Consider the following 27,644-nt stretch of genomic DNA (forward strand, 5'->3'; position numbering starts at 1 on the left):
GGAAAACTGACAGTCTGACATAGCAGAAGATCTTTTGGCAATGTCCCTACATGTTGATGGCCATGATAGCACTGTCTGAGAGTAAATGAATCAGATAGCGAGTGAGTGATTCAAAGATCTGGTTGTTTGCAATAAATACGGTGTACAAACTGTTCCCTAAAAGGCCAAAAAATACAAGTGCGGGAATAGCTTGACAGACCTACTAAAAGTGATCTAAACAGCCCTTTTAAATGGAAGAGCATGAAAACATTACTGAGTTCTTGGAGAGGGAAGAGATGAGCCTTTTATTTAGTCCATTGGATGGTGTCTAATAAGATGTTTCTACGAGACACCAGAGTAAGTGAAAATACCTTTGAGAACGGTGTGTTAAAACAGTCCTCTAAAAATATAACATGCCTAACCTGAGGGGAGACAACAGCGTGAGAAACAGAGAGAATAAGCCAACACAGAGAGAGAAAGAGAGATGAAAGCAGGAGTCAGTTCAGTTTATATCAACCTGAATCTCGTCATTTAAAGAATGTGAGCACAGGCCGTGTGAAGTGACAGTCGATAAAATATAAGCAGACAGAGAGACAGTAATTAGCGTGAGCTCGACTCTCTCTCTCTCTCTCTCATGGGCTGTGAGCCGACTTCTACGTTGTGACATTTCTCAAGCCTTGTTTTGTAATAATGCATCTGGAAACTGCTGAGAAGGACATCCCCGCCTTTAAGCTCAGTTTAGAAACAGAAATGTTTACATATTTATATCAACAAAGGAAAACTTTGATATGACAGTCAAAATCAAACTGTTATTACATTCTCTGAAGAAAATGTGAGAATTGCTTTATTGCCTTCTTGATGCTGCAGTGTTTGCTAATCCATTGCCATGGTGTTCTGAATGGTTTCCATGCGGTTTCTAGGGTAGTTGCTAGGCTGTTGCTAGGTCTGTATGGACAGATAACTGAAGTCAATCCGCTTTTATAGCCTTTAGTCTATCTTTCTATCATTCTATCTATCTGTCTATCTGTCTGCCTGTCTAAATCTGTCTGTCTGTCCGTCCATCCATCCATCCATCCATCCATCCATCCATCCATCCATCCATCCATCCATCCATCCGTCCATCCAGTCACTGTGATTTTGCCAAGTAAGTTGATCCTGGAACAGCATTTCTGTCCAAAAATGTTGTCCTACCCTATCCCTACCTAAACCTAACCCTACTCATAAGTTATCCCTAAAGTCAGAGGGAAATGATAGGTGAATAACACTGATGTAGAAGCACCTGACCCTGGTTGTAAGTCTAAACTTGACATAAACTTTAAACTTGTCCCTCAAATCAGATTGGTTGATTGTAATGTTGTTCCAGGATCAACAAAGATGCTGATCCAGGAACATGTTACTTGGTGAAATCACGTTCACCCTATCCATCCATCCATCCATCCATCCATCCATCCATCCAGACTTGACTAAGCTGCATGAATCTATCATTCGTGTCTGTAGCACATATGTACAGTATGAACAATAATAATCGTGTTGCATGACTTAGCAAGCACCAGCAATAATAAATGATCTCTGAACCCTTGATCAAGTCTGCCGTATTGACCATATCTTCTTACTGACTTCCTGTATCCCAGATTTCAGAGCATAGCTGCAGAACTGATCAATGACTGACAGAACGTCCTCTGGTCCTGGAGCTCAGAGACATCCGATTGGGTTTCACTTAGAGAGTAGGAGAGAGAGAGACTGTATAACAGGAATGGGATGAGTAATGTCTGCGCCAGCACCACCCACCAGCCCCACCCAAGCCTGTAATCCAATCAGTCCCTCAGGTGCACAGCAGTCCTGTGCTAATCACTGTGTCATCATTCGCACAGCAGGACAGCCAGAGAATTAGTTCCTATCACATCTCTGTGATCACACCAAAGACAACGGATTTTGAATCCTGCTCACCTGATAATGATAAAATAACAGGCTATAAAAACAATAAGCCAATTTAGGCTATGTTTTACATTGGTTTTTCCATGGATAAATAGTAAAACACTATTAACAAAGGTAAAGCAACACACAGCTTTGTACAAAATGTAGAGTCTGAACTGTTTGTTTTATAATAGGTGTGTTCTGTGCTGTTTGGTTATGATTAAAATAAATATTATTAAAATACGTTTTCTGTGCATTGGGTGCCTTTCAAAGAAAAACAATAGATTTTTAGTCTCTCTTTTCTCTTGTTCTCTCTCTATCCCTGCATCTGAATTACAGCCCCTCTTTCATGAATGTGAAGAGGGATGTTGCTTTCATATCATGACTGGATGGTCATGAATGCACAATAGTCTACTGTATGTCCCTCAGAGTGATCAGAAAGAAATAATGCAGCTATTATATTGTATAATGTGAAAAACAGAGGGTTTTCATTCTAGATTTAATAATTGATCTAAGATGCCTAAATATTAAAGTATATAATCCAAGTGTCAGGTTTCACGAAATTACGTCACCCATTCATCAGGATGGGGATGAAGAACCGCATTGATTTTAGAGGTGCCGGAGCCAAAATTGTTTTATCATTGTTTGAGCGTGTGGATAAAACACATTAAAACACAAACACATGTTTTGTTTATTTATTTTTTAATATTAGGCCTATATTACATAGCCTGGGTATAATTATGTAGTTTATCTCAACCAATGTGATATCAGTCTTAAAACACAGCGGATAGTTAAAATACATTTTTTAAATTAAGATGTATTTTTACTGTTAATTATTGTGTCCTGGTTCAGTTTGTTGCAGCCATGATTCACTTCATAAATATAAAATATAGCCTACCTAAATATAATTTGCATTTACATAGGCTTACATTTTAACAATAGCCTATAATTCATCCCCTGGCTGAAAATATTTTGCCATGCTATTCATTTAAAAAACCCTTTATTTCGTATGTGTGTCGATAAGACTAACTTATTCTGTAACATTTCTATTATTTAGCTTTTAAAGTGGGCGTGACTAACTTTTCGCCCCGCCCTCAGTCAAATCTTTGGTACAATCCAAATCAGTTCACTCATCGGTTCTGGGTCCATTACGAATCGGGCTTGTTCGAAACAGACCTTTCGTTTCTCGGTTCAGTGAGTCGATAACTGCACGGACCGATTCAACTCTAACGAGAGAGATTGTTCAACCGATTCATTCAAGAGTTCCAAATCATGTTTAACCGATTGATAAGATCCGACTCTTCCGAAGAATGATTCATTCACAAATCGGACACGGCAGGCTGGCATATCGATCAGTGCGCGTCTACGGTACAGTTCACAATATTGTTTCCCACTATTGGGACTCCAGTGTAAGTGCATTTCATTCAGCCTCTGTGCTTTAAAATGTCTGTGTAATCGCAGTTTATCGTGGTTTATGTAGAATATACAGTTTCAGATGCGGCTTCTCATCCCCCCACTTTATTCCAAAGTGAAACTCCGCCTATGGTGAAGACCCCGTGGATGAGGAGACAGTCTGTGCCCGGTATGGTTTGTGTTTTTGGACGGGGATGTTTGTGACACAAGTAACCGTCAGCGGGACCGACGCCGACTCCCGTTTCTAACTGTAAACACGTGGATAGATCAGCTGTTTTACACTGGAGCTTCACAACCAGAGCTTGTCTGGGCGCGTGATACAGTTTGAGAGCGCGCCTGGTTGATTTCAAGGGGATTAAAGTTTTTTTTTACTACCTCAGAATGAGTGACCTGGAGGAAGACTTTGCAAAGATTTTAATGCTGAAGGAGGAGAGGATACGAGATCTGGAAAGGCGCTTGGTGGAGCGTGAAGACGAAATCCACGAGCTGAAGAGAAAGCTGCACAAATGTCAGTCCGTTTTACCGAGCGCGCAGATCGGACCGCGGACGCACCGCGCGCAGGGAATATCAGCCGAACCGCAAACGCACCAGGATTTATCAAACCAAAGCTTTAGGAGAGTTGCCAAATCTGACAGGTGAGATTATTTCACACGTGTTTAACATATGCAACTAATGCTTGGTGGTTTTGCACGTCTTGGGTAATGACTTTTAATAGTTAACACTTTGTTGGCATTATTTGATTTGATTCCATCGGTGCATCATTAAGAGTATTTGAGGTTGAGGATTCAGGACATGAATGAAAAAACTCATGATGACAGAGCATCTTTGTGAAGCTTCAGAGAGAGGAGGAGGTGGGGGAGATAGAGTGTATCATTGATCTAAACCATCATCATCATCATCATCAGATCCCAAAGGGCTCTGAGCACAGGAAGCTTCGTGCATTATCGGCTTTTAGGGTTTGAACGTGTAGCGCCCAAGAGCCTGTCTGAGGATATTTAATACGCCATTAGAAAGTGCTTTGTTTGACCATATGCTTCCCCTCCCATCAGCCCTATCCATCTGATTCTTTGAGCATCTTTGTATAAGATTTGGCTCAACTTAATTTCTAAGGATGGCAAAATATTATTCAGAAGTTTAGGACTTCATTATTTTATTTTTATAAATTAAATTTTTTAAATTATCTCAAAAATGCTTAAAGGATTAGTTCACTTTAAAATGAAATTTACCCCAAGATTTACTCACCCTCAAGCCATCCTAGGTGTATATGACTTCCTTCTTTCTGATGAACACAATCTGAGTTATATTAATAAATATCCTTACGTGTCTAAGCTTTATAATGGCAGTGAACGGGACCAACGAGTATGAGCTGAAGAAAGTGCATCCATTCATCATAAACGTACTCCACACGGCTCTGGTGGGTTAATAAATGCCTTCTAAAGCGAAGCGAATTGTGTAAGAAAAATATCCATATCTAACAAGTTATAAAGAAAAATAACTAGCTTCCACCAGACCACCTTCCATATTGAACTTACGAAAAAAGCGTAACTGACGTCAGTTATGCTTTTTTCGTAAGTTGAATACGGAAGGTGTTAGGACGTAAGCATTTTGAATTGTGAGCGGCGTTACACTTTCTTCGTAAGTTGAATACCGAAGGCGGTCTGGCGGAAGCTAGATATTTTACTTTATAACTTGTTAAATATGAAGATTTTTCATACACAAACGCATCACTTCACTTCAGAAGGCCTTTATTAAGTACGTTTATGATGGATGGATGCACTTTCTTGAGCTTCAAACTTGTTGGTCCCATTCATCCCACAACGCATCAGGATATTTATTAATATAACTCAGATTTTGTTCATCAGAAAGAATGAAGTCATATACACCTAGGATGGCTTGAGGGTGAGTAAATCTTGGGGTAATCTTCATTTTAAAGTGAACTAATCCTTTAAAACTAATTTTGAGTATACTTTTTTTTTTTTTTGCTAAATCTTGAGTGCATCTGTATTTGCATAAATTATCCAGTGAATTTGCATGAGTCAAATCCCACCCCAGATTTGGAAATCCTTATGCTTCCCAAGTTACAAATACAGGTGTTGGTCATATAAATAGAATGTCATCAAAAAGTTGATTTATTTCACTAATTCCATTCAAAAAGTGAAACTTGTATATTATATTAATTCATTACACACAGACTGATATATTTCAAATGTTTATTTCTTATAATTTTGATGATTATAACTGACAACTAAGGAAAATCCCAAATTCAGTATCTCAGAAAATTAGAATATTACTTAAGACCAATACAAAGAAAGGATTTTTAGAAATCTTGGCCAACTGAAAAGTATGAACATGAAAAGTATGAGCATGTACAGCACTCAATACTTAGTTGGGGCTCCTTTTGCCTGAATTACTGCAGCAATGCGGCGTGGCATGGAGTCAATCAGTCTGTGGCACTGCTCAGGTGTTATGAGAGCCCAGGCTGCTCTGATGGTGGCCTTCAGCTCTTCTGCATTCTTGGGTCTGGCATATTGCATCTTCCTCTTCACAATACCCCATAGATTTTCTATGGGGTTAAGGTCAGGCGAGTTTGCTGGCCAATTAAGAACAGGGATACCATGGTCCTTAAACCAGGTACTGGTAGCTTTGGCTCTGTGTGCAGGTGCCAAGTCCTGTTGGAAAATGAAATCTGCATCTCCATAAAGTTGGTCAGCATCAGGAAGCATGAAGTGCTCTAAAACTTCCTGGTATACGGCTGCATTGACCTTGGACCTCAGAAAACACAGTGGACCAACACCAGCAGATGACATGGCACCCCAAACCATCACTGACTGCGGAAACTTTACAGTGGATCTCAAGCAATGTGTATTGTGTGCCTCTCCTCTCTTCCTCCAGACTCTGGGACCCTGATTTCCAAAGGAAATGCAAAATTTACTTTCATCAGAGAACATAACTTTGGACCACTCAGCAGCAGTCCAGTCCTTTTTGTCTTTAGACGCTTCTGACGCTGTCTGTTGTTCAAGAGTGGCTTGACACAAGGAATGTGACAGCTGAAACCCATGTCTTGCATATGTCTGTGCGTAGTGGTTCTTGAAGCACTGACTCCAGCTGCAGTCCACTCTTTGTGAATCTCCCCCACATTTTTGAATGGGTTTTGTTTCACAATCCTCTCTAGGGTGCGGTTATCCCTATTTCTTGTACACTTTTTTCTACCACATCTTTTCCTTCCCTTCGCCTCTCTATTAATGTGCTTGGACACAGAGCTCTGTGAACAGCCAGCCTCTTTTGCAATGACCTTTTGTGTCTTGCCCTCCTTGTGTCAATGGTCGCCTTTTGGGCAACTGTCAAGTCAGCAGTCTTCCCCATGATTGTGTAGCCTACAGAACTAGACTGAGAGACCATTTAAAGGCCTTTGCAGGTGTTTTGAGTTAATTAGCTGATTAGAGTGTGGCACCAGGTGTCTTCAATATTGAACCTTTTCACAATATTCTAATTTTCTGAGATACTGAATTTAGGATTTTCCTTAGTTGTCAGTTATAATCATCAACATTAAAAGAAATAATCATTTAAAATATAACAGTCTGTGTGTAATGAATGAATATAATATACAAGTTTCACTTTTTGAATGGAAGTAGTGAAATAAATAAACTTTTTGATGATATTCTAATTATATGACCAGCACCTGTACTTTGGGCTGAAGCTCAAAAGAGCCTTTGGAAAACATATCAGCATCACCTGGCATTTGATTTGCACACAGCAATGCCCACAAGAGGGCAGAAGCTCTTCTGTTGTTGTTTTCCCCTTTCATTTAAGGGCCATCACATCACCAGTAACTTATATAATAACTAATAACAAACCTAATAGTTTTATAACTGCATTTTTGGGATGCTCACCCTTAGAGAACAGTATGTGCATTTATGTGTTTGTGACCATGTGAAGCTAGTATGAAGACAGATGCGCTGGCTTAATCACTCCTACCTTAATGATTTCATTATGGAAGAAGCAGAGGGATAAAAGCTGTTTGCTTAATGAGCATTGAGACCATATGCTGATAAACAAACTTTGCCTTACGATGCATCATCTGACCCTCAGTTTTCACTAATGATAAAAATTACAATACTACTTTTATCACTTTGTTAGTGATGGAGAAGTGCTCTATTACAGTTCCTTATGATCACAATCCAAATTACTCAATATGTGAAAAACAGCATAACAATTTATAATTAACAGAGACAGTTAACAGTTACAGTTAATTGCACTTCTCTGAATTTTAAATTATGCTTAACATGTACTTTCAGTAGTTTACATGCATCCAAGGTCAAAAAGCACTTTAATTTTCTCATAACACATCACCTAATTTCTCAAAGAGTCTGTAAACAGTTCGTTTGAAGATTCAGTCTCTCTAAACCCCACCTTTTCGCAAGCCTACTCTGCTCTGATTGGTCAGACAGCCCAGTCTGTTGTGATTGGTCTTTTTCTTACAGTGTGTGTCAGAAACGACAAGCCTATTACCATAATTTCAGCTCCGGGAATTTCCTCAGCACTTGATACACAGTGATATGAATAGGAAAGGTGCTGTCGATTTTTCCATATTGATTCCATTGCGAGTCCTCATTCTTTTGAAGTGCATGCAAAGTGGATTTGCAGCACTGAAAACATTATCTTCTCGTCATGAACAACACGAGCCAAACTCTTACAGTCTCAGCTACAGCTACAGTGTTTGAGGGCAGGTCAAAGTAGACCTTGTTTGCGGGTAGCCAATGAAGACCATAGGCTGGAATTATGCAAATTTGTTACATTGTATGTAACAGGAAGTAGGACTGAAATTACTGACGACTCAGTTTGGCAGTTCAGAATCGATTCTTTCTTTTAGGAGACAATAATTCTGTCATGCACTTTTATCTTTAAAACTTTGCCAACCTTTTACATTCACAAACCACTATTTTACACTCTGCATGAAAGGTAATATTTTAAGGTAGTATGTTCTGAAATTGGACATTGTTTTACTATGGAAATGGTACTTAATATCTTTATATCAACTTTATATCAACACACACACACACACACACACACACACACACACACACACACACACACACACACACACACATATATAGGGTTAGGGAGTAACGAAATACATGTAACTTAGTTACAAATTTAAAATACAAAATTTGAGTAACTGTATTTAATTAAAGTTACATTATAAATGGGTGGTAATCAAGTTACAGTTACATCCAAAAAGTATTTTAGATTACCAAAGTGATTACTTTGAATTTTAATGTCATTTATTTCATTTAAACATTAATGTAAACTGTGACGGGCAATTAATGTAAACAGCAATTGGTGATTCTCCCACTCTGACAGTCTGCAAAAGCATCCTAAGCTACATTTCTTCTCCTAAGTTTCATACCCTTGCAGAACATGCAACATTTTAATTTAACAAAATAAGAGGGATCATGAAAAATTGCATGTTATTATTTTAGTACTGTCCTGAATAAGCTATTTTACATAACAGATGTTTACATATACTCCAGAAGGCAAAATGACTAAATTTATAAAAATTGCATACCTTTGAATCTCAACTTTCCTGTCATTACCTGGATGATCCACGACTGTTTTCGTGTTTTGCGATAGTTGTTTGTGAGTCCATGTAATTGTAAAAAAAGGTAATTGTGACTTTTTATCTCGCAGTTCAGATTTTTTTCCTCGTAATTGCGAGATTTAAATTCACGATTGCTTTTTATAAAGTTGGAAATGGGAGATATAAACTCGCAGTTGCGAGAAAAAAAGTCAGAATTGCAAGTTTATTATGCAATTCTGACTTTATAACTTGCAATGAGTTTATATCTCACAATTCTGATTCTTTTCTTGCAATTCTGACTTTTTACTGGAAAATTGCATTTATATCTTACAATTCTGACTTCTTTCTTTGCAATTCGGACTTTTTTTTCTCAAAATTGAGTTTATATCTCAGAATTCTGACTATATAACTCACAATTGCAACTTTATATCATGCAATTCAGAGAAAAAAGTCAGAATTGTGAGATAAAAATTCGCAATTACCTTTTTTTTTTGTGTTACAAACTTATTAGTATTCCAAAGTATTCTAAAGTATTTAGATTAAGTTTCAAAACTTGGGTAATCTAACGAAATACGTTTTACATTTTAAAGCATGCATTTTGTAATCTGTAGTGAAATACATTTTAAATGTAACCTACCCAGCCCTATATGTTTAGTTCAGTACATTTGCTTTACAGTACACTTAAAGGTGCCATTGAATGTTTTTTTTACAAGATGTAATATAAGTCTAAGGTGTCCCCTGAATGTGTCTGTGAAGTTTGAGCTCAAAATACCCCATAGATTTTTTTATTTAATTTTTTTTAACTGCCTATTTTGGGGCATAATTAGAAATGCGCAGATTCAGGCTGCGGCCCCTTTAATTGCTCGCGCTCTCCGCCCCCTCCCGAGCTCTCGACTCTATCATTGCATAAACAAAGTTCACACAGCTAATATAACCCTCAAAATGGATCTTTATAAAGTGTTCGTCATGCATGCTGCATGCATACATCAGCTTATGTGAGTATTGTATTTATTTGGATGTTTACATTTGATTCTGAATGAGTTTGAGGCTGTGCTCCGTGGCTAACGGCTAATGCTACACTGTTGGAGAGATTTATAAAGAATGAAGTTGTGTTTATGAATTATACAGACTGCAAGTGTTTAATAATGAAAATAGCGACGGCTCTCTTGTCTCCATGAATACAATAAGAAACGGTAACTTTAACCACATTTAACAGTACATTAGCAACATGCTAACGAAACATTTAGAAAGACAGTTTACAAATATCACTAAAAATATCATGTTATCATGGATGTCAGTTATTATTGCTCCATCTGCCATTTTTCGCTATTGTCTGTGCTTGCTTACCTAGTCTGATGATGCACAGATCCAGATGTTAATACTGGCTGCCCTTGTGTAATGCCTTTGAACATGAGCTGGCATATGCAAATATTGGGGGCGTACATATTAATGATCCCGACTGTTACGTAACAGTCAGTGTTATGTTGAGATTCTCCTGTTTTTCGGAGGTCTTTTAATGAGATTTATATAAGAAGGAGGAAACAATGGATTTTGAGACTCACTGTATGTCATTTCCATGTACTGAACTCTTGTTATTCAACTATGCTGAGGTAAATTCAATTTTTAATTCTAGGGAACCTTTAAGGAGTAGTCAAGACTTTGTCTCCTCAAGATTTGTGCTGGAATTATCGTTAAAAGTGAGATCTTGGAGTCATCTAAAAAAAAAACGAAGAACTAGTGCACTTGTAAGTGTCCCAAAGCGACAAAATGGCGGCAGATGTGAGTTTGTGGCAGAAAAGAGCAGCCACACTAGTCATGTTACAACAGATCCTCTTTCCATCGATCCACAAAGGAAGAACCCTGCAGGAAGAGTTTATTAAGGTGAAATTTAAAGCCTGTTTTTCTGGGAGAGGTCCTTTCAAGGGCAGTGACAGTGAGAAAGAGATGAAGGGACAAAAACGAGCAGCAGAAAGAAAGGAATCTTGTATTCATCATTTGTTATTTTCAGATGTTGTTTAGATGAATTGTTCTTTGTGTGTTATTTTTGACTACAATAACTATTCAAAGAATGGTAGACATCTGGGTGCTGTTGTGGGCCTTTGAGATCTTTTGACAAACGGTTTCAATTTCAGATACCAAAGATGAGGGTTTGTTTCACTCATATTCGCCTGCTAACACTGCCTTTGTGTCTCTTTAAGTTCTATCCTCAGCATTTTTTAATGTACTCTGAGTCTGCAGGCCCAGAAAATTCATCCAGACCAGATTATATGGCCAACGGGGCTTAGATATACTCTGCTGTTTCATTCATTTACAGATACAATTTCTCTTATACTGGGCTGTGAAGTTTAACTCCTCTGTTTGTCCTACTTGTCACTCTAAGCATCATTTGCCATCACATCACTTCATTGTTCCTGTGTGTCTTTCATAGTCTGACACCAGAGGGCGCCTTATGTCCAAACATTGTATCAAACATTATGCATTTCTACTAGCTCTCCAAAGTGGAGGAAAGTCAAGCTATTTAAGCGATGTCATTAATTATGAAAAGAGGTGACTGGGGCTAGTTGTCCTACAGTTTATTCCAGTGAATATTTCTCAGGAAGGCACTGTCTCTTTAGACACATACCAGAATTTTGGCAATTGATCATTTCCAGCGATTATTTCCCAAGAATAAGACACAGTTCATTGTAATCAGAATGTAATCACATTATTTGGGGTAAGTTGTCACAATAGATTTAACAGCCTAGCAGGGGTGCAAATTTCAGCTCCACAGAAGTTTAGTTTAGCTTCAACCCTAATTAAACACAGCTGATCTAGCTAATCAAGTCAAGTTTTTGTAAATAGTTGGGCTATTCAACAACGTGTCTCAGGTGATAACCAACAATATTGGTATCAATTGGTATCAATACATTCTGTTAAATGAAAACATAAAACACGTGACAACTTGAGACTCAGATCTACCTTTATATAGATATATGTATAGTTGACTTTTGCATTAATGTTTGCTGGAATGTTTTTATTGAATTCACTTGTTCAACCAACAGTTATAGCAAATATTATTACATTTTATAAAAAATAATATTATAATTTGGAACTTTAGTTTGGAATTTCTATGACTTCCTTGTGCTCATATCTGCAGGTTTCCAAAGAGCATGGGATTTTTTTTGAAACATAAAATATAGCATTTATTTAATTACAACTTCAGCTAGCCCTGGAGTTTTCTATATGTTTGGTTCTTACTAATTTTGAAACGTATATTACTTATGCATTATATCTCTATACTTCTGCAGTAGTGTAAAGTTTTTGTCGCACAGTTACCAGCTGTACAGAGCTGAACATCAGTACTGACTGTCTAGGAATCCCGCGCTCTTCTGTGACGCGCGCGAGCGTTCTGTGCACTCTTGAGCTCAACTCATTCATCACGTCACTGCCCACGAGCGACGCGCGCTCACACGGATACGCTTCTGTCAGTGCTGAGGATTTGTGCGGCTCTGTGGGATTGAGCGCTAATTATTTCCTTTTTCTTTTTTTTCTTTTTTATACACTGAAACACTGGGATACTTTTCCCCCACAGGTTCTTCTCATTTTGTAGTTGTAGTTCCTTTCAGAGTAGAATAGAAGCTGGTTTAGTGCACAGCATTTCTTTCCTCTCAGTAAAGTTACTAAAAGTGCAGTTCTGGGAGGATTTATTCGGTTCTGTTCGGCTGTATTTGGTTCAGAAGGGATGATGATGGGGACTTTACGCGACCTCCAATACGCGCTTCAGGAGAAAATTGAAGAACTGAGACAGAGAGACGCGCTCATTGACGAACTGGAGCTCGAACTGGACCAGAAAGATGAACTGATTCAGAAACTGCAGAACGAACTGGATAAGTACCGCTCCATAATTCGCCCGGCGACCCAACAGGTCCAAACCCGCTCGGAGCTGCAGGAGCATCAGCGCACCAAACGACAGGCGATCAGCGCCGAACCAGCCAACGTCCAGCAGCTGAGTCACGTGACCCTGCCCAACGTCCCCAAGAGTGCCAAGTAGGTTAACTCGATGATAATGATAATAATAATAAAAAATAATTCAATACGACTTAAAAGTAATGAAATACTACATTTACCATACGAACGTCAATAGGCAACAGCATCAAATACCAACTGAAACTTCTATTTAAACTGTTGATAACACAACACTATATAAAGAGTCGTCACATAGCACATTAATGCTGTATTTATAGAGTTTAATGTGTTATTTGACGACTTTAAACTCTAAATTCAACATTAAAGTCACATAAAGCTCTATACAAATACAACATGAATCTATATGAACTATGAAGTATCCTAACAACCACAAAAAAAGAAAGAAAAAACTGCAGTGTAACCATGAAGAATTACTTTCTTGGTTTCTATTTTTACACTTTAATCAAAGTTGGCCATACAGGCATATATATATATATATATATATATATATATATATATGTGTGTATGTGTGTGTGTGTGTGTGTATATATATATATATATATATATATATATATATATATATATATATATATATATATATATATATATATATATATATATATATATAATATTCACTTGCTACCATGGCTGGATCACTACAAGGAGACAAGAAGCTTCAGATTCCTCGTACACCAAATATTTGCCTAGTGTGTCATATTGTATATTTGGACACTCTATACTGATTTGACTTACTGCTTTTTTGCATAGCTATAGGGAAGTAAGCATATACTTTGCAGAGAACTTACCTGTTGTTCTTAGTAGCTACATTACCAAAATAATATCAGTCATTATTTATTTTTACACATCTTTCATCCATGTCATTTTTTAATGACAGTGGTAGCTAATACCAAATTACCACATTTTTACTGAAGCAACAATAACTGGTGTGTATTGTGTGTAGTGGTATTTTGGCTATGGTTACCATGGTAACTTGCTGAAAGGGAGGGCAATATCAGGGGTTTACAGGTTGCACAATTGAAATCATTCTGATGTCTGTTGTAAATCCAAAACAAACTCATTATGTTCTGTTCAAAATGCCATTCATTGACATTTGCAGAGGCATCTCAATGATGACGCTCCAAGAAAGTTTGATTTTCCACAAGGAAACATCTGAACCAGGAATATTGTGTCTGCATTAAGCAGTTATAGGAGCGCTGACGTGGGAAATGCACAAAGTCTGACATATAATAACTGCTTTGTTTAACGGACTGATAATTTGCTTATCAAAGCAGCATGATATCATGCAGCAGGTGGATCACGAACACTATTTACATGATCATCTGTTATTATGCACACAGTAGTGTGTTATGTTTTAATTGAAATAGACCTGAGGACCTAACCAGACTAAACAGTTCCCCTGAACGTGAAGGATCTTTGTGTTTCAACCTGCTGTCATGAACACACATACCCTTAATTAATTTGCATCTAGTGGTTTGGCAGCAGAGGAACATCATTCTTCTGTTTCTGACCAGCGTGGCCTCCCCCATCTGCTCTGCAACTGACATTTGACAGCTCAACACTACTAATTTACCACATAACCTTGTTTTGTACAGAAAAACCCTTTGAACTCCACCACAGCGGAGCTTGTTCCGCCTTTTCTTCTTCTATTCTGCTTGTATCTTGAGCTGATGAGCACTTCAAGGAATGATTTGAAGATTTAATGGAAAAATCTACCATATCAGCTTGTGTTGGGCTGCCAGATGGGAATGAACTGGCATCAGTATTGCTTGAGTCTTCGAAAGCTCATGTTTTGGAAGAGGATTTTATATCTTTGTGTGTGGTCAGGGAAAAGACTGTTATTTTTTAGATGAAAAATACATTTATTTCGCATGTCTTTGCTGATGCATGCATTAATGTATCAACTGTTCTTCTGCTTTCTTTTAAAAGTAAATGCAAATGCTTTCACCAAATGTCACAATACTGAGAGACGTAGCCCTTTCTTTCCTTTGGTTTTTGCCATGAATGTCATTTGTGGTGTCTCAGTCTTATAATTGTATCTTGTTTCTTTCTGTTTCTGTTTCTTTTTTGCATTTTCCTTTGCAGTGGCACTAGATAGGCTTAAAATGATGAAAGACCAGAGTTTTTTTTTTAAGTCTTGATTGAAATGTCTTTTCTGAACTGGTCTCTGACATCTGGACTGACTGAGGTCTTTTGAAATATCAGAGATCTGAAGTCCTGTACTGAGATAGAAATGTCTGCATTGGACTCTTTGACCTCTATATAAAAGATTTTATTACATGTGCCTGAACTTTTTCATGTTAGTTAAAGCTGCAAGGTTGCAGGTTGGATCTTCACAAGGAGTGAGCCATGTGCCAATGCTAGATGGCTCTAGGAAAGGAAGTTTCTTATTTTCAGTCAAAAGAACCAACTGGTGAAGCCGATAGACTAGTGGGCAGCGCTCTGACGTGTAGTGCGGTTGTGCTTTGGGTGATCTAAGTTCAAGTCCGGCTTGGGGATCCTTTCCGATCCCGTCCCCCTCTTTCTTCCACTTTGCTTCCTGTCAATTATATATACTGTAAAGGACATTTTTGTTATAAGAGACAACAGAAACAACTTTGTGCATCAAAACCACTCCTTGTAAAACATGAACTTGATTTTCAAGTCAATGAATTTGCGACAACATTTTTTGACAAGCCAAACATGTCAGTCTCTGAGTAATGTAATTTATTTAAAGCAAAAAACAAACAAACTTAATTCTGTAAAATAAGTATAATGAACTACGCAAAAAGCATTTCAAACTTCTCCAGCACATTTTATAATTACTCAAAAATCAAACAGGTTAGGTTTAGTTTCATTGTGTTTTGGTTCTGTTCTGTTCCTGTTCCATGTCATTGTATGTTGACCTTTCTAGTGTAGGCCAGTTAACCTGTTGTTCATTTAGTTTCCTTGTTAACCCTGTGTTTTATTTTTCTGCTTGTCAGTTCTCATTTACATTTATGTGGTTAGCATTTTATAGTTTTACTCCTGAGATCTCCTGCGTGTTTGTATGGATTACATGATTAAAGATAGTTTATTTTGGATTCTTCTTTGTCTTGTTGTGTGCATAACACAGCCTACAATGTCACATAGTTCAACCCTCAGGCATGTTATCATGTCCATCAAAAACTTAGGCTGGCTGTCGGCAGTGATGGACAGTAATGAAGTATTTTTACTTTGTTGCTGTACTTAAGTACATTTTTCAAATATCTGTACTTTATCAGAGTATTTTTATTTTGGGAAACCTTTACTTTTAAGGCCGGGACACATTAAGCCGACATCAAAGAACTAGCGGCGACGAAAGCTGGCTGTGTTGTCGCCGCTTTTTGGCTGGGGCCAAGATAAGTTTAAGCTGTCCGATGCTCAAAAACTACCCAACGGCTGACTGTTGGCTTGGTGTGTCCCGGCCTTTCCAACATTCCAAAGTATAATATCACACATTTTACCCCATTACATTTCATAAAAACATGTTGTTCCTCGTTATTTTGAAATGAATTGCTCCGAGACGCAATAGAGGTGTCGGATTCATTAACAAACTGATTGTATTCAATTTGCTCGCAAATCGCACTGAATGATTCATTTGTGAATTGGGACGATCTGATTGCATCTGTTCTCGAGTCAACAACTCACTAATTCAAATGATCCGGTCAGAGTGAGTCTCTACTAACTACAGGTACTAACCAGGCTCAGGCTCAATGTGGAGAGCTGATGCTCATGTTATATATATATATATATATATATATATATATATATATATATATATATATATATATATATATATATATATATTATAATATTTATAACATGAGCATCAGCTCTCCACATTTGCTTATTTGCCCCGTTTAGTAAATCTGGCCCTAAGATTCTATTCTATTCCAGAATATGGCTAAAAGCAATATCGCAACAATGCATTTGGCATTTACAGTCATAAGCATCAACAGTGCCGTTTTCATACAAAATATAAAGGACAGATTATTTGTGTCTTAATTCTGCAGAGTAAGCTTAAATTTAGAAATAAATCAACTTGGTAATTAATTTGTCTCATGTTATAATTCACTGTCATGTGCAGTATGAGCTGTTATCTGCCATGAGACTGCTTCCTGTTTTAGCATTCTGGCTAGAAAATGGACATAATAAACAAAGGAGGAAGATATGGCCATTAACTCATTAGCACACACATCTACAGATGACCACAGAACTACTGATGGCTTTCCAATGAGCAGTCATGCAGTGAGGGCACCATAAGTGAATCAGTACAGATCCTCGGGACAGTCCTCCGCAACGGTAATAGAGAATTCATTCTCCAGTTTCAAGTATTTTTAATAATATTCCCTTGACGAAAACTTTAGCAAGACAAACAAAAGGCCCACCAATGAGCAACTTTCTTGTAGGAATTTTTATGTGCAACATCTTTGTACAAGACGTTCGGTTCCATGTCCACAGCAATCTCCAAAATTTCTTTGCTTGGCATACTTTGTCCTTTTAAGGGAGACAGTCTGTCGACCTGTGTGATGTGAATATCCTCCTGAAAAAGGCAGTAAGTAAAAATTCAAGTCAAACAGAGGCTAGTTACAGGACGATCCAGAGGTTGTCTGCTGTAAATGAGGCCAGTGATCTCTGTGCTTTTACTGGATGTAAAACATTTCCTCCGACTGTTCCTCCAGAGAGCCAGAGTCCCCTAAAATACAGAGTGGCATACAAAAATACCACACAAGTTTTGCAAAACAGAGCATAAACTTTGAAGCAGAGAGATATTATATGCATTTTATGCTTAAATTGGTACTTTTTTATGCAGCAAATTAAACTAGTTATGTCTGTAACACATTAGCAGATGTACATCCACCTAGAAAAGAAATCCCACCTCAAAAGTAGGATTCAGACTTTAGGGATCAAATAAAATATATATAAATATATATTTTAACAAATAGACGGAATCATTTAAGAACTGTAACAAAAATACAAGCTTCACACTACCCTCTGCTAGTATCACCTCATAGACTTCCATTGCTTCTCTTAAGGCTGTTGTAATGAAATAAACAATGATAGTGTAGTGAGAGATCTCAGCTGTTTGTCCTAAACATCCTTATAATAGACTTCAGTTGGCCTCAAATGGTCGAAGGTCAAAAATTACAGTTTCAGTGCAGCTTCAAAGGGCTTTAAATGATACCAGACGAGGAATAAGGGACTTATCTAGTGAAATGATTGGTCATTTTCTAAAAAAAAAAAAAATTATATACGTTTTAACCATAGACACTTGTCTTGAACTAGCTCTCTTCTTCTTCTCTATTAGAATTCTGGCAGTGTAGATGCTGATCAGTGTATTACTGCCCTCTACAAGTCAAAGTTTGAACTAATTGTTATATACTTGCACTAGCATATTGTATATGACAATTTAGTTTAAATTGAGAACAAATGAAGACTTGAATGTCTTGCTTCTCAGATATTTCTCCTGAAAACCCTACTAATCTCAAAATGATCTCAAATATTCCTCATCAAATTCCTCCAACAACAAATGAACTGAGCAATGCCATTCATGTTCATTTTATTGCTCTTTAATTTTATTGTATGTCAACAGTTGTTACATTTGTTTCCATTTATATCTCCCAAGGTAAAGTCAACACAATTTTCCTCAGGGTGAGACTGTCCATGTGTGAAAGTGAAAGAAGCTATATGTAAACTACGCTGAGATCTTTAAAAAAGTCCTATTTCTGCTCACGGCGGAGCATGTCTGTGGAATGTAAACAGTGTGGTTCATAGGTGAGCGTTTGTGGGTTTTAGCAACTAAATCAGATGTCTGGCGTAAGTCCAGGTCTACAAAAACAGACGAATTGCTGTCACAATGATAGGCTTTTTGTTGAGGAGTGCTCAGAAGTGTCATATAAACAGTGATCATGAGATTTAAAGAACACATTTCACCATATCAAACCAGGTTTTTCCATCCACAATCACTTGAGCTATTAAATGTCATTTTGCAGAACTAAATGGATTTGCATAAATAATGGCATTTCCAAACAGGTTTCCTGAACACTCTTCCCTGTCAGCCATTTTTCGGTCAAACAGATCCTGCTTCAAAATGATTGTGCAAGAAGTTGTGTCTGGCTGCTCAAAAAAATGTTTTTATAGTGCAACAGAGCCACAGTGTTTACGCTCTTCATAAGTCAGTCTCTGCACATTAGTGAAGTATTTTATCATGGGAAAAGAGTTTTACTGAGATACATCTTATCTGATATTTCATATCTTTGGAAATATTTTGTGTTTTATGAGTATTGAATATTAAACATTTTGAGACCTTGTGTGGGAGGTTACGTTGACTTTTAAATGTGTGTATTTGTGTATCTCTGTGTGTGTCTGTGATGCAAACCTTTGAAATCCTCAATCCTGCTAGTCTTGTGATTTCTGTTTGCTGTGACGTCCAGCACTGACTGAGAGACTTTATTTACTTTAATCTCCTGAAATATCCTCTTCATTTCATCTTTTTTTTAAAAACCCACATTTCCTGTGGATTTACTACTATCATGCGAGATGCACTCTTGAAATAGTTACTATTTCAACAGTGTATATAAAGTGATGGCAGGAGCCATGTGCCTTTAAACCATTTTCATGTTTAACATGAAAATACGCTAATTGACTACAAACACCAGAGACCTTAAATGTAAAGGATAATTCCACTATGAGTCGGGTGAAACTTCCAAAAAGGTGGATAATGACCGTCTTTTGTCAGTGCCTCACCTGTCAAAGTTTAATGATTGCATAGATGACATGAAGCTGCCCAAAGTTAGCTACAATGAAAACAGATGGGCGCTCATATCCTACACACAGCTCCCATCAGGTGAAGTTCGGAGGTTTTTGTCCTCAAAATGATAAGTGCGTATACCATTTATGGGGAGTTATTAACTTAATTACTGTAAGGCATGATCGTTTTCTCTTGTCGGTGTTTGGCATAAAATGCAAAACCAATAAAATGCAGCTTAACCCTGCGCTGATTTTATTTTTTAGCAACATTCAAAAAGCTTTTGTTTAATTCATTCAGTCGCTCTTTTTGCAATTTTAACAATGGGTTCCTATAGAGACCGGAAGTTAGAATCTATCATGGCGGTGCTCATCGTTTGCTCAGGAAAAGGATAGTATGTATAGTTTGCAAATTATAATACCTGGACATTTGCCAAAATCTATACAACATAGCACACTGCATTGGATGCTATATTCAACAATACAAAGTGTTCTGCATTACCTTGCATTTTCAAATGATGAATGAAATTGTTACCCCTGTATAATAATGTTGATAGTATCAGCTATTACTTTTACATGTTTTTCTTTACTCATAGTTTGATTGATTTGCCAAAAGTTAAGATGAAACCACAAAGTAAATTTGCACATAATCACAGTGAGATCATGTGACATAATGTAGAATGGTACTGTTTGAAATATTTATTGTTGCATAATGCATTTTGTTTCACAGTCATTTATTTTTCTTAAATAGTAGGCATTGTTAGCAGTATGCAGTAAGTTAGCATTTTATTTCAGGTATAGTCATTGACTTTACTATGTTAAAGTATTGTCACAGCCCTATTTAACACTGTTTTTCTACACTGTACAGGTCAAAGGAACTGATCAAGTCAGCTATCCTGGACAATGACTTCATGAAGAATCTGGAGATGTCTCAGATCCAGGAGATAGTGGACTGTATGTATCCAGTGGACTATGACAAAAACAGCTGTATTATTAAAGAAGGGGATGTGGGCTCCCTCGTGTACGTCATGGAAGGTGAGAGACAGTAATGGAACAGTTCCTTTTGAAGAGAGAGAGAGAGAGAGAGAGAGAGAGAGAGAGAGAGCATTTGTCCACTGTCCAAGCCACTTTTAAGAAGGTTTCTATAGTGCCAGAGGTCAAACTCAGTCACATTTGAGTTTCTGCTATAGATCCTCTGAGTGGATCCAGCATATTGACCCTATGATTAGATATGTATTGATTAGGTGCCTGTTAAATTGATCCAGTCAGAGCAACCAAATCCTCTGAGGTCTGTTGTTAGACTTAAGATCCACTGTTGACCTCCACAATATTAATAGTTCTATTGATAAGGGCTTTTAAAACAGGTAAAACTGCTGCTGATATGTAGAGTAGATTGGCCAGACTTTTTTTGTGGTAGTTGTTTTCAAATTAGGAAATTGCGGAACTACATTAATGACTTAATAAATCTTTGACAATAAAAAATACACAAAAATGGTCTTCTAACATATTTAAATAATATAACTTGACCACCAAAGTCTGGTTCGTTTGAGTGTGTGATTGCTTCGTACGTGCCCTGGTCCGCTTGAAGAGGTGTGCTCGGGCACGGATCAATTGGGCTCTGGCGCGGTACGCATGTAGTGTGATCGCTAACTGTACCGGAGCACGGAGCAGCTACTAGTGTGCTACTGTCATCATTACGACAACAAACATACATGGATGGTACACTTCTCAATTAATTCAAGTATATTTAGGTTTATAGCGGTTCTGGTTCTCATCTTATTGACGAACATGTAGTTTGTGAGTAAAGCTGCAAATTCCTCAATCAACTTCAGCTGCCAACATAATAATCTTCTATGCGCGGCACAAAAAAGTGAAAATTGCTGTGCTGCATAAGTGATAAATCTATTAGGGAGCCTATTAGCGAAAGCTTTTTTCTTCAAAACAAAAATTTGCATCGTAATGACGTAAGTGTGCAATGGTCAGTGTTGGGGGTAACGCATTACAAGTAACTTGAGTTACGTAATCAGATTACTTTTTCAAGTAACTAGTAAAGTAACGCATTACTTTTTCAATTTACAACAAAATATCTAAGTTACTTTTTCAAATAAGTAACACAAGTTCACATTTATTGACTGACATGTTGTCCCCATGTTGAGAGGAATACAGTGCAGAGATATTGTGTGCGCTGTGTAAGCAATGATGGTTATTGTAGTTCTAGACTAAATGTGAACATGCATTTACTCATCTCACTTGCATGAAATCATTCAGTATTCCTCAAAATGAATAAAAACAGTGAAATGCAATCTCAGAATTTTTGCAAACCTGTAATAATTAACTATATTAAATTACACAAATATACTTTATGTATTTAATCTCAATTATTAACCAATGTCTTTGCTGCTGACCTTCAATTCAACCATACTAATAAGCAAAAAATACTTTAGATTAGATTTAGAAATAAGAACTAGAACTTCCTTCTACTGTATCCTATTCTTCTTAAATCCAGAACGACAGAACATCTGAAAGGTTTGTTTGAGCTGCGCCCTCTACTGTACAGGTGTAAATATGCTTTTCCTTCAGCCTAAGGCTTATTGATTTCACTTTTGGTGTGAAAGGGCCTTTTTGCCAAAAATAGAACTTTTTTGTTGTTATTAAAAAAAAAAAAAAAACACGCAAGCCCAGCCCAGGTGAGAAAAAGTAACGCAAAAGTAAAGTAACACATTACTTTTCATAAAAAGTAACGAAGTAACGCAATTAGTTACTTTTTTAGGGAGTAACACAATATTGTAATGCATTACTTTTAAAAGTAACTTTCCCCAACACTGGCAATGGTGTCATGATAAATCCTAGTGCAAGTATGCCTTTAGTGAGAATGTGTATGGCATGACTAGTGCATTTAAAGCAGTGTTATGAATGAGAGTATGTCCTTAGTCAAAATATTATATGATTTAATTTATGTAAGCATTAAATGTAAACACTTTTTGCAAGTACAACAGACACTGCGATACATTAGTGTAGCAGGAGAATATAAGCCTACTTTTCTGTCCATGTGTTATTCTTCTATTTTTGTTATTGCGAACATGGCCTATCACTAATTAGGGCCCGAGCACCGATGGTGTGAGGACCCTATTGGAATTGCTCCGTTTATTATTATTCTTCCGCCGCTTCTTCTCCCAAATGAATCGCATTTTTCAGGGCCTAAACATGCTCGAAAACTCATGAAACTTTGCACACGCATCAGAAGTGGTGAAAATTTACGTCTGTTATGGGTCTCAGAATTAGGCGTGGCAAAATGACTCGATAGCGCCACCTACAAAATTTCAATGAGGTGCCCCTTGCACCACATTTCAGTTACAGGTATGAAATTCAGCAGACACATGTAACAGCCCAATCCCTACAAAAAAAAGCCTCCTGGTGCAAAGTTTGAAAACCAACAGGAAGTCAGATATTTTGAATTTTGTCTGCAAAATTTGTGCACTTTTTGCCATTTACAGATGTTGTACTTTAACAAACTCCTCCCAGAGCTTTAATCAGATCAACATCATATTCGGTCAGTCTAATCTAAAGGCCTTAAATTGCAGAGATCTAGAGTTTTCACTGAAGGCCGTGTCTGTGGTGGCCTGACAAATTTCGTTGTTTCACCTTGAAAAGGAAGTTGATGTAACTCGGGTAGACAAAGTCAGATCTGCCCCAAACTTCACATGTTTGATAATAGTTCTGGCCTGAACACATCTACATGGCAATATTCAGTTACAGTCATAGTGCCACCTGCGGGCAACAGGAAATGACATGTTTTACAGTGTAATTAACTCCTCATACAGATTTAAACAGAACCACATCATATATGGTCAGTCTAATCTTTAGACCTTAGCGATGTTAAATTGCGTAGATCTAGAGTTTTCACGAAAGGGCGTGTCTGTGGCAGACTGACAAAATCTGACAATATTCAGTTAGTCATAGCGCCACCTGCTGGCAACAGAAAAGGGCATGCTTTACACTGTAATTCACTCCCAGAAACACATTTCAATATGCCACAAAGTACCAAACATACTAGAAACATGTTAAATCATGCAACACTTGGCTAAGTGCTAATGTATGCAATTAACGCCATGAAACAGTAAGTTGTTGTAACTCAGGCATACAAAATCCGATCTGCTCCAAACTTCACATGTTTGATAATAGTCCTGGCCTGAAAACATCTACATGGCAATATTCAGTCACGGTCAAAGCGCCACCTGTTGACAGCAGGAAGTGTGTCACATTGCAATCACTTTGCAATAATTGTCCTGTATTTATTCACTTACATGCATGTCACCCACTGTTCACTGTTTTCTTAAGGAACAACGGGTGGCGGTGAGCCCGGGTGCGAGGGCCCTTTCATCACTGCTTGCAGCTTTATTTTTTTTTTATGTATTTCTTGCACTTTTGTAAGTGTCAGTGTTATTTGATACTCAATTACATTTTTCATTAAATATTTGATCTTGTTTTGGTGACACCTGCTAAAGGCAGGTTAGGATTATGTCAGCCACCTGTCTCTGATGTCATTACATCTGTTAATATATCTTTCAGTTTCTTAATGAGATAGAGCTTTTGTGTTTTCTTAGGATCACACAATTTTCTCTGTCTTTCCTCTTTGTGTTCCGGCAGGAAAGGAAGAACCCTTGGTTTGAATTAAGGGATTTCGTTAGTCATGCTCCAGAGATTCGATGCTTTTGTGGTACAAATTGGGCACTTGCCCAACACACCATATCTTGGCACAAGCCAATTAGAGAGAGAGACAGAGTGGATTTTGGCTACATACACTCCCAGAACACATTACAATGTGTTTTTTTTCCTCTATAATAATACAGCAAATGGAATAAAACATAGACACAAAACTATTTTAATCAATTAAATCTATTCTCTCAGCATTAGCTCTGCCACATTCAGTTACTGCCATAGAATACTGGAGCTGATCAGGAAGAGCAAAGGATTCAGAGAGGACGGAGATGGGAGAGAGGGAGAATCAGGACTATTCCTTTGAGATTTTCTATTAGAAAGAGAAACAAACTTTTCATAGCAGGGGGTCTGTCTTCCAGATTGAACTTTTTACATGTGAGACTGGCAGAAATAGACCATACAGACTGCAAAGGGAAAGCAGTTAAGAACTTGTGAGATACAAAATGACTCCTATTCAATGATCCTCCATTCAGATGATCTATTCATCAAAACTGAGATCTTCATTGCAGAGTAAAAGGTCAGTGATGGAGGTTAGAGGATCAATAATACTGATCCAAGCTAAACAGACCAGCATTTCCATTTGAAGCCCAAAATCACATTAAGTGAGTCCTGTATTTTCTTGGTCCAAATAAAGCTTTTGTTAATGAGATATATCAGGGGGTGGATAGAGTATTTAAGTTCTCAGTCGCACAAGAGGGTCGTTTCAGCTGCGATAATTAGTTTGGCCTTACGATAGGAGAGCCTAGTCAGGAAATGATGCCCTGCATGCTAGTATTGTGCCTTGAATGTCATATTAGCCAGTGTGCTGAAGTCGCCATGCTAATTATCACCAATCTGAATAAATAAAGACATGCTTAATGACTGTAGATAATGTCAGCTCTAATATTGCAGCTTGTGTATCTGATGCTTGATTTCTTACTACCCAAAAGTCATTTAGCATTAACCATGAGGAGAAGACGACCACAAAAACCCTGTGTATAGAAAGTGTTCCTATTTAAAGATTTAAAGTGTTGCTATTGAAATCAAAATTTAATCCATGCATAACTAATCAGGGCACATTATCTTTAAAAAAAAAAAAATCATCACAATCTAATTTGTTTATCCATCCAAATAGTGGTTGACCTACATGTTTTTAAAGGGTCCGTTTCAGCACCAGTTAGTTTTCACCACAGTTTTGAAAAATGCTACAAAAGTGGGTGTGGTGAGCTGTGATGTGGAGTTGAACAACACAGCAATGGCTTCTGATTCAGATTGTTTTATTTTGCTCTCATCGAGTTAAAAGCATGAAAGCTTCCTAAAAATTCATGCTGTAATTCATCAAGGCTTGCCCTCACCTCCACCATCAAGACATCCATCATCATCTTCAGTATTCTCCTATACCTCACCACAATCCCTGCAATAGAAAAATGGACAGTGTTGAGGTTAAGATGTTCACTTTTCCAGGAGGATGAACAAAGCAGAGCTGTACACCTATGTTTCACTTCAGTTGGCATTGCCATCTAGTGCAGGCCCAGACGCCTTATATTTCTCCCCAGCTTCCTTCCTTTTCCACTCTCCTCACTCCAGGGGCTGACCCTAGCGTGAGGCTGCCTCCGCAAGTGGCTTCGGTGCCGGATTTTCTTGCTTCTAACACTTTCTCCCAAGCTCAATCTCCTTTCACTCCATTTTCCGCAATGCTGATGCCACCAAAAGCTACAGCCTTGGAACCACCCCCCGTCACCAGCAACATTAGAGCACAGATGCTCACAGGTGCGGACATTGATTTATCTTCCCTGCTATCATTAAAATCTAGCACACAATTCTTCCGCTTTCAATTTTCCATTGCTTTCAGCCATTACAGTGAAATAATTTGCGCAGCACAGAAGATGAGAACTAAACGACTATCTCATGATAATAGCAGAGCTCGCTTTATCGTATGGGGAACACACTTCTACACTTACCATAAGCTTTTCTCAGCCAAATGACTGGTTCCGGTTCCAAAAACACCTTAAGTCCATTTTGCTCCAATCCGGCATCCCAGCAGATCACTTTTCCAGCCATTCATTTTGTATAGGTGCAGCAAAAACAGCTGCCCAAAAAGGCCTCTCCCAGCAGCAGATCCAAGCACTTGGCCGCTGGTTGTTGGGAGGCTTTCAAGAGTTACATTCAATCAAATCATATCAAAGAAGCTCAATGAACCCTCATCAGCTAAATTCTTTAGCATCAACTTGTTCTCATACACCCAAACCCACAGGCTCACCATATCCACCTCAACTAACACCATCAATCCACTAAATAGTTAAAGTATTTCCACGTTAACTGCCGCAGCAGCTTCCGCTCTCGCAGGATTCAAATTCAGTATTTAACTGCAGCAGCAGTGATACTACCTACAGCAGCATTATTTATCCGCTCCCACAGAGGCTTTGTTTTCTCAGTCCAACATGCTTCAGAACCACAGTAGTGCTACTCCCTCCAAAAGCTCAGTTTTCCATCCAAATTGCTTGCGTTGCCGCAGCAGTGCTATCTCCTCCGCTCCCGCAGTAGCCCTATTTTCCATTCCAACTTGCTTCACTTCTGCAGCAGTGTTATCTCTTCTGCTCCTGCAGGAGCTCAGTTCTCCGCCCAACTTGCCCATTGCACAGTTGGAAAGCAAGTTGAAAAGCAAGTTTGCTCCACTGCCGCAGCAGTGTCATCTACTCTGCTCCCGCATGAGCTCCGTTACACCGTCCAAACTTGCTCCACTGCCACAGCTGTGTTATATCCCAGAGTACTCTGGGTTCGGGCCATATACCCGAGAGCCCTCTCCTCTGACAGCATGCCAAATACACTCACCATTTACTCTATCTGACTTATTTGTAAGTGTGGACTTGTGAAATGATGTTCCATTAACAAAGTTGAGGAGCACGTGCAAATAATCTGTCTAATCAACGTCATCAGAATTACCATGTCTTTCCTATAATATATATATAATCCTTTGACAGCTATCATTTAATGCTCAAATAAATGCGCAGCCTTTCGCACTTGTACTCTGCATCAAAAATATATATGAACTCGCTTTTGCGCCTTTGATAACTTTTGAGGCCTAATTTGCGGCATTTTTATAAGCCACTTGATTGGTTATAGGACCGTAAAAATCGTTAATTCACAGTGTGGATGTCTGAAGTCTCAAAATCTATTGAATAGAACTTATGTGACGCAGAAACTCTTACAAAGCAAAAACAAACACTGTATGCAATCTTACAGTTTGAAGCGTATAGGAATATCAATAGGAAATCAATGCGTGCTGTCGGGAATAATTAAGCAAGGTGTCATATCATAGGAAAAGGACATGCAGTCTCATGAATAGTTATGG

At 38.0% G+C, this 27,644-nt stretch overlaps 1 protein-coding gene across 2 annotated transcripts in view; it reads left to right on the forward strand.

The window, feature by feature from the left end:
* The first annotated feature begins 3,068 nt into the window (after positions 1-3,068).
* prkg1a (protein kinase cGMP-dependent 1a) overlaps positions 3,069-27,644 on the forward strand; it is a 105,547-nt gene continuing 80,971 nt past the window's right edge. Inside the window, exons 1-2 of one of the 2 annotated variants that reach the window (XM_048205577.1) lie at positions 3,069-3,941; positions 20,463-20,629. In XM_048205577.1, the coding sequence (XP_048061534.1) occupies positions 3,688-3,941; positions 20,463-20,629 (421 nt within the window). In that variant the 5' untranslated portion in view covers positions 3,069-3,687. Of the gene's footprint in view, positions 3,942-11,882; positions 12,911-20,462; positions 20,630-27,644 lie in introns of those variants that run through there. The other variant, XM_048205575.1, reaches the window with a different exon arrangement.

The sequence above is a fragment of the Megalobrama amblycephala genome, linkage group LG10 (genome assembly GCF_018812025.1).
Source record: "Megalobrama amblycephala isolate DHTTF-2021 linkage group LG10, ASM1881202v1, whole genome shotgun sequence".
Taxonomy (NCBI): domain Eukaryota; kingdom Metazoa; phylum Chordata; class Actinopteri; order Cypriniformes; family Xenocyprididae; genus Megalobrama; species Megalobrama amblycephala.